At 37.1% G+C, this 9,341-nt stretch overlaps 1 protein-coding gene across 2 annotated transcripts in view; it reads right to left on the bottom strand.

The window, feature by feature from the left end:
• LOC106870625 (uncharacterized) overlaps positions 1–9,341 on the bottom strand; it is a 166,583-nt gene that overhangs the window by 122,049 nt on the left and 35,193 nt on the right. For both annotated transcript variants that reach the window (XM_014916758.2, XM_052978431.1), the window contains exon 2: positions 374–1,853. In XM_014916758.2, coding sequence (XP_014772244.1) covers positions 374–1,463 — 1,090 coding nt within the window. In that variant the 5' untranslated portion in view covers positions 1,464–1,853. The remainder of the gene's footprint in view (positions 1–373; positions 1,854–9,341) is intronic.

Genomic DNA, 9,341 nt, shown 5'->3' with positions numbered 1-9,341 from the left:
CACACACACACACACACACACACACACACACACACACACACACACACACACACGCACACACACATACTCACACACGTATATATAAACGTTTTATGTGCTCCTTCCTCCATCTCTCTCTCTGTCTTACACACACACACACTCTCTTTACTCTTGTTTTACTTTTATTTGTTATAAAAATATCTGCAATCAATTTATCTTGTAACATCTATTCACCACATGTCGATAGGATGGCGCCGAGTAACATTAACAACGTTGGTGTTCATTAAGAACAGCTGATGCTAATAAACACTAGAATTATTAAGCCGTAAAAGTACGCGGGTTCGGAGGTGTGATAAGCTGTAGCAAACGGTTGTAAAATATCTGAGTCTCTTACCTTTATAACACAACTTCAGTTCTTTCTCCCTCCTGCTGATTTCGGAAATGAGACGTACAAAATCCACATCTAATTGGCGATACTGATTTCGAGCATCTGCTAATAACTGCGAAGTTTCGTTCAGTTTATATTGAGCTGTATACATTTCTTCTTTCAGAATATTCTCTGATCGAATAAGTGTCAACAGTTTATCATCCGTCTCTTTAGTCTTTTTTTCTAATGCATCTGCTCGTTTTTCCGCTCGATCCAGTCTTTCGCTCCTGTCTTTCAGTTGGTTTTGTAAAATATACTTATCATCTTGCAACCTACTTAGAGCTTCTTCGTTTTGCAATAATTGATCTCTGGTCAACAGGAGGTTATTTTGTGTATCAGCTAATTTTTGGCGTGTCTCGTTCAACTTGTAGTTCATCACACGCAATGACTGCGATTTTTCTCGATTGAGTTTCCGTATTGCTGCAAACTGATCATGAAGTTTTTTAATTAAATTGCCTTCAGTAGTATCAAATGTGACACCATTTTCACCGTAACTACCTGATTCAGAAGAGCCTTGTTTTATCTTCGCTTTTATATCGGTCGCCACTTTCAACACATCAGGTTCTCCACCTCTAGACAGAGACTTCCTTATATAGTTTTCTAGCTCTCTGATACGATTTTCATGATCGTCTTTAATGACATCGAAATCCTTCACAATGTGTGTCATTTTTTCTGCGTAATCGTTCTGACTTTCTTCTGTGCCGCTGAATTGCCTGAAATTTGCTGGTGGGTTGCGTTTACATTGATCTCCACCTCCACTAGATCTATCTGTTATAGCCTGAGGTGGAGCCAGGCGTATGTTATAAGTACATTTCCCATCCATAAAAGAACACTCAGTTCCTGAAGTGTATTTTAATAGACAGAAGAAAACTAGCAGACTCAAAAGAAATGAATTGCGGGATATTCGAATGGAACGAGACGCTTTTGCTCTTCGAAATATTTCCTCCGAGAAGCATGTTTTCTCCCTATTGCATACTAGTGACGAATAATGACTGGTATTTTTACTGGTTGAAATAATCCCCGTTTTTAAATCGCGGAAACATTGTTCCGTATTCATAGTGAATTAATTATGAGTAAACTATAATTACATATAACAAACTCAATTGTCCAAAATCTCATGACCGAGATCCTTCGGCAAAATTTTGATGATTATTTCTTAAAATTGCTTTTTAATTTAATTATTTACAAAGAAATGTATCTGCTGCTTTAGAATTGTTGCTAGCTCTGTAGATGGCAAGTACACATGTAAGACTATATCCCCTAAGGTCACAGGGTAAATGCGAATTTTTCAAGACCAGATAAATATGTAGTAGATCGATGTCGTTGTAGGAATGAAAGATGCTTAGTGAGAGTTCTCCTTACTCCTACTCACTTGACTCAAGAGAAAACATTGTTAACACAGTTCAACTTCTGGTTTTGGCAGCTGCTAAATTCCAAAGAGTTGTACCTAGAAACACAAATACATAAAATATTAAAATAAAGATAAGTATTATTGAAATACATACGGAGTTTTTAAATTACATGTACACACTTTTAGAAAGAACTTTTCCCCCCACCACCTCCTCTTCCGGTCTTTTCACAATGTAACCTCGTGGGCATCGGTACCATTTTCCTCTTTCTCCGTTCTTCCATTCTCCGAACTTTCCATCTTTCCGACGAAGGGCTACGCCCGAAACGTCATACGCTCTCTCTTTCCTTTCCTGAGCGTCCAATAACACTATCCGTATCACGTCCTCACTTTGTTGTTTTTTTGTTCTTATTTTTTTTTAAAACTTATATATATATATATATAGAGAGAGAGAGTTATTAATATTTCTAAGTCTCTCTCTATATATAAATTTGATTGCACAGACTTTCTAGATCAGAGGATAATATTTGTTTGCATATGTACAAAACACATACAGATGTTCATGTACACGACTGCCTATTTCTACAAGCCTAACCAACTGAGGTGAATATGCTTCGCTGAAAAAATCTAACAAGATTGAAGCATGGTCGTTGCTTCCATCTGTTGGTCACAAAGTCAAGATCCAAACTTTACTACAACGTCTATATTTTCCAGAATCTTGATTGGCCGATTTTGTTTGAGTTACTTCCCATGCAGGCTCTTTCTCTCTTTCTTTCTTTCTTTTATTTAAGTTTTGAATACCTCTAAACGGAATATTTGTCGTCAAATTGCAAAATAACCTAAGTGAGCAGATTATAAAACAACCAAGCAGAAGCAGGAAAAGCAGGTTATAGAAAAGAGCAAATATTGAACTACAATTTAATATACAGAAAATCTCAAACAACAGAACGGTTCATAGATAAATAACAGCGAAATCGACCAGTAGTACAAATAGTACTACTGGTCGACATGTAGTACAAATAACAAATTAAGAAATTTTACGACGACGGTGAACCTAAACAATATGCCCCAAGACAACAAAATAACATTATAAATCAACCAATAATAATAATAATAATAATAATGATAAACGCAGATCCCTAGCAATGCATATACAATGAATAGAAATGTTTTAGGAAAGAAAGTTCTCACCTGAAGATTATAGTTGCATGAAACGCAAATTGCAAAAACAAGAACCTCAGAATGTGAGGGTGTACGTGTGTATGTATGTATGTATGTATGTATGTATGTATGTATGTATATACACACACACACACACGCATATATATATATGTGCACACACACATATACACATACCCGCTCCGTCTATTCACACATGCCAACACACACACACACATAACCACACCCATCCATTCACACCACCACACCTACCCATTTACACACCCTTCAGACTGCCTCTGACTCACTATTGACCCTTCCATCTACGCACACACACACACACACACACACACACACACACACACACACACACACACACACACACACACACACACACACACACACACACACACACACACACACACACGCACGCACACACACGCACACACGCACATACACACGCACATATCGACCATTTTCACACTCTCCTGTCCCAGAAAGCACTTTCCATTTATTCCTTCTACTTCCAGTCACTTCAGAAATGTCACTTCAGAAAAAGACTGCACAGTAAGAACTAAGACTTGTGTTTAAGGTGAGAAATATGGATGCTGTTTAATAGGGTTAGGCGGCAAAGTATGCATGTCATGTAGTGAAAAATGTTTGTTGATATATTTTAATTTGAGTCACATCGGGCGTTTCACAAACGACGTCAATAAATCAAGCACAAACTTAATCTCATTTCATAGACCTGCTGGGCTATTTGTCGGCGAGCTATAATGCATTTCTCTGTGCTATATATCTCATTTTACAACAGCATAAACAATATTAGTTAAAATACACTAGCCAGGTATTAAATGTTTTATATAACAATTGTATCCTCAAGATATAGTGCAGAAGAAACCTGTGGTGAAATGGTCGACAAGAATAGAAAATATTGCTTTGATAGTGTTTGATATGCTACCTTTTATTTATCTTTAAAATTATGTGATTATTTTGAGGTACATTCTATTCCAATTTCTGTGAAAGGAGCTGGTCTCTTTGATTAGAAGTGTTGGCTTTAGAAAAACATTCGATGATTATCATGGGTAGTCAGAAATATGCATATATATCATTGTATGCGAGTTGACTGCTATCTCATGCAATATAACATGGAGGAATTAAAGAATTTGAAATGATCACTAACTTTAAAATGGTGCTAATCAAGTCGGTCAGACAGTCAAACATCTTTGAAAGTTTACATTTTGAAGCTAGCTTTAAAGTCGATGGCTCAAAGTTTCGTTTCGCAGTAATCGCTTTGAAATGACAATTTGTGAACATTTACTGGTATATGTGATATCATCTATTCAATTAGGTGAATTATTCCGCTTGTCATAATTTCTGAAGACCAAGAAGCATTACATTAGAAGGTAAGCATATTTTCGATGGCGTTATATTATTTAAAAAGGGCTGAAGACTTATAATGTCACTGAAGATAACGGTCATTCATGATAGGTCCACCGCAAACTAATTTCGAAAAGTATTTCACAGTTGACTGAAATAGCGCTAGACGTCACCACACTCAAACTGGAAACTGTATCCAAAAGGCTGAGATGAAGTGAGAAACATTATTTTGATATAGCAACATTATTTGACTGCGTATAGTTATCTGACCAATTTGAAACACTTTTGATCTAAGTTATTTTTGGTGTGGAAATTTTGAAGATTTGTCTACTCTTAATTTTCGAAACAGGAATGTCTGGAGAAGGGTGTTAGTCAATTAAATTAACCCCAATACTTGACTGTTACTTTATTTTATCGATCAGGTAACTGCAAGAGTTCAAATGATGTGCCGGGGTACACTGCTACTCAGCCCTTTCGTCATTTCTTGTTCTATGTTCTGGTACACCGAAAGTTACTCACTAGCGTTTCATTGATAGGGTGGATTAGGAATATCCCAGCATGTTCGGGTTCTTTTTCTTTTATATACTCATAAACAGAGAGTTATTAAAGCGGTGAGCACTCTATCGGTTGTATGTCTAAAGGTGTCTTTCGAAAAGATTTTATTTTCAAATTCGCAAGATACTTTGGTATATATAACTTCAATTTCCTATTTCACTATTGTGAACTACAAAATTTTTTTGTGACAGTTCAGTCTCCTCATACTTTTACAATACATTTCCTCGGAGTCCACTTTTCGTTTATAAGGTTGTTTATTTTTTGTTACCTCTTAAAGTTTCAGTGATAAGTTGTTCTGTTTGATCTCCCTGCATCTTCTCCTGCCCATCGCAAGCCGATGTGATCGTACTGCTGGTTGCTATTGTCGGGAGACTGAGCACCTGCTTATTTGTTTCTAGGATCGGAGACAAGATGACTTCCCTCGCTATTTCTGGTACTGTGACTGTTGGTACTCTGGAAAATACGTCCTGCTGATCTTGTTGCCTCAACTTTTCTCCATTGCTTCCCTAACTTTTCCAGTTTTCCAAGGAAAATGGCCCTCAAGTAAATTTTATTTTCACATATACAACTGTCTCCTTTTTGCATTGCCAAACACACACACACACACACACACACACACACACACACACACACACACACACACACACACACACACACACACACACACACACACACAAATATTCCGAACATAAAATTTTGTCACGCCATTACAACATAAAACTATTAAATTTAAATCATCAAACCATTGAAGACTGTACATCTTCAAACCACGAAACACAGTAAACCATTATACCTTTAAATTAATAAAACTTTAAACTACCAAACCATCAAACCTTTAAACCCGTAAATCTTTAACTCATTTAACGAGAAAAAGAAAGCAAACAAGAAATGCGACGACCAACAGAGTTCAATTGTAGTGAATGAGATGTGATTTTCCTCATGCCCCACTAACGAAGACTAAGTGTCACAGAACACAGACGTATTGTTTTCGGTTGAATAGGTTAATAAGAAGGAACAATCGCGTTAGCAGAACAATAGTAGTGATGTGCTTCAAGAAATGTCTGTACGATGTTCGTAAATAGATGCAGCCTTGGTGACAAGCTTTCGGAATGCTAAATATAGGGCGTGTGCTTGTGTCTAGCCGAAACGCAACAAGTAGTTCAAATTGAGTATCAATCGCCTGACTGGTCTCAACAGGCTGGGAACAGCCTTCAAAAGGCCGTAGGCGTTTTCTTCCTCCTACTAATACTAAGCAACATCAATAACAACGAAAGTAGCAGCAGCAGCGGTTTCTGATTTAAGTACATAGCCAACAATTTCTAGGGGAAGAGGAAGTTAGTCGATGCCATGATCCCAATACTTGACTGCTAGTTTATTTTACAGACCCATGCATGATGAAAGGCAAAGGTGACCTCGGCGAAATTTGAACTCAGAACGTAGAGAGCCGCAAGAAATACTACAGAGCAATGTTTTTGGATCTTTTTTTAAAACGGGGACCACATTTTTCATTAATGTTTTACGTAGTGTTTTTGGTACCGAAAGACTTTCAAACTTCGTATACTTATCTATTTTGTGTTATAGAACAGAAAAATATTTTTGTATTCGAATTTATTTCATGTAAAAAATTGTCCTATTTCAATAATTTCAACCAATCACTGACAAGTATTCAGTTGTTTAGATTTACTCCTTTGGCTGATTAAGCGATGTAAAGCTTATTTAATCTCCATACCTTCGTTTTATTTGCTTTTTTCATTTTAAATTTGCTTTAACCCTAACCCTAACCCTAACCCTAACCCTAGGGTTAGGGTTAGGGTTAGGGTTAATTGTTTCAGAATCGTTTGTTTATGTAGTCGGCACTTAATGTATATCGGCTGAATGGACGTCAGTGATTGGTTGAAATTACAGAAATACGACAACTTTAACATGGAATAATTTATGGATTTCTTTTTTTTTAAAGAAGACTAAGAGAAAAAGATGTTTTATATGACACATTCTACCAGTGTTCCAAGTTTCAAAGTGTTTCGTTAATGAAAAATGTGGCCCCCGTTTTAAAAAACATCCATGTTTTTCAACGATCTAAGGGTTTATCTTGTTTGGCGCTCTTAATAATTTATGCATAAGATAATTTAGGCACAAGGCCAGCAATATTGAGCGCAGATAGGCAAGTCGACACTAACGACTCAATGCCAATTTCTAATTTTGGCACTATGCCAGCTATTTTTTGAGCAAAATATCGTTAAACATTTCGCCGCCGGCGTGCTAACGATTCTTTTCTACTCTAGGCACAATGCCGAAAATGTTGGGGAGGGGGCCAGTCGATTAGATCGACCCCAGTACGCAACTGGTTCTTAATTTACCGACCTCGAAAGGATGGAAAGCAAAGTCTACCTCGGCGGAATTTGAACTCAGAACGTAACGGCAAACGAAATACCGCTAAGCATTTTGCCCGGCATGCTAACGATTCTACCAACTCGACGCCGTAATAATAATGACAATCCTTTCTACTATAGGCACAAAGCCTGGATTTTTGTGTGGAGGGGAACAATCGATCGCATCGATCCCAGTGTTTCATTTGGTACTTAATTTATCGACTCCAAACGATGAAAGGCAAAGTCGACCTCGGTGGAATTTGAACTCAGAACGTAAAGACGGACGAAACACCGCTAAGCATTTTGCCCGGCGTGCTAACGATTCTGTCTGCTCGCTGCCTTAATAATAATAATGATAATAATAATAATAATAATAATAATAACAATGATGGTGCCAATTTCTACTACAAGCACAAAGCTTGAAATTCTTGTGGGGGAGGGGCGGATAGTCGATCACATCGACGCCAGTACTCAACCGGTACTTATTTTATCAATCCCGAAAGGATGTAAGACAAAGTTGACCTCCGAAGAATTTGAACTAAGAACGTAAAGAGAGACAGAGCACATTTTGTCCAGTGCGCTAACAATTTTGCCACGTTGCTAACTATTTTAAGTGATTATGTGATTATGTAGAGACACTTTCTCGGCCCTCCCACTCTTGAAAAACATTTCAACATACAGTATGTGACAATTGGAGGAGAAAGATGGCTACACAAGCATTAAGTTGGTAGTCATTTTAGTTGAATAGATTGAAATAACACGAAATGAAAAGCTTTGCTCAAGGACACGACTAATCACCTTATCCAGGAATCGAATCAAAGATCTCACGATCGTTAGCCCAAGACCACACGTTTTTGGCTATATTTACACGTGGGAGAACAGCAAAATTTACGATACGGGAATTATTTGCTTGCTACAAAATGTTTATACGTAGAGGTCTAATCAGCAATAAGCGATTTCAATTCAAGATATGAAAATTTTAGTAACGTAGTTATAGGTGGTGGCCATTTATGGTAGAATCCCCAAAAGACTATTGCTTTAATCAAGAAAGATTTGGAAATCTGTCAACTGGATACTCGTACCTTAATGGTGTATATGCTACAAAGTATTTCAGTCTTTTGGAACTTTTTCAAAAGAGGTTTCATGATTTGCAAATTTGCAAAACCATCAACTGACAGCTACGAATATGCAAAACATCTTTTGATGTGATGCCAGATGAAGCTCTTGATTTCTTGTAAGTTGAGTTAATTTACGATTGCATAATACTTTGATTTTCAAATTTAATACATGACTATTTTGCAGTTTCACATATCCTATGTAGATATTGACAGATATATACGGTTTCAAAATAACGTAATGGGGATTACATCACTGTTTTCTGACCCATTTTGATGTGGATTATGTTTTTCATAATATTAGATTTTAAACAGAACCACTTGCATGCTAGACATACGAAATGGTGTGAGATAGAATGCGCACACATAGCTCTATGGTTGAGAAGCTCACTTTACAATCAGGCGGTTTCAAATTCAGGCCTAGTGTGCGCCATCTTGGGTCGAATAATGCTTTCTGAATGTATTTGGTAGACGGAAACTGTGAGAAAGACCACCGTATAAAAAGGGTGCGTAAGATATTTGAGGACAGATTTATGTTTATAAAAAACAGATATATAATAACAGATAATAACTTAGTTTATTAAGAAATGCTATGAGGATAGAAATAAACCTTTTCTATAATGTTAGTCAACAAAGCCACTTTCAGCTTCAATAACTACTTCTATATGAGAACTAAATCATCTACATGCTCGAATAAAGTGGTCCTGGTTCATTTTGGACATTATTCTGACTATGGCAGCTTTTAAATAATCTTTGGTGTTATGGGCGTGTTCATTGACCTCTCTCTCTCAACAACGCTCCACATGTAATAGTCCAATGGAGTGAGATCTGGGGAATTAGGAGGCCAAATGTTAGGGGTTATGTGATTATGAAAATTTTCAGCCATCCATTCCTGTGTTACTAGAGCCATGTGTGATAGTGCAGAGTCTTACTGAAACACATATGGCCTTCCATTGCGTACACTGTCTATCCAGGGCTTAATTATTTCCAAGACCTCAATGTAGGCGACA

Source organism: Octopus bimaculoides, chromosome 2 (genome assembly GCF_001194135.2).
Source record: "Octopus bimaculoides isolate UCB-OBI-ISO-001 chromosome 2, ASM119413v2, whole genome shotgun sequence".
Taxonomy (NCBI): Eukaryota; Metazoa; Mollusca; class Cephalopoda; order Octopoda; family Octopodidae; genus Octopus; species Octopus bimaculoides.
This window is presented reverse-complemented; position numbering and strand designations above follow the sequence as displayed.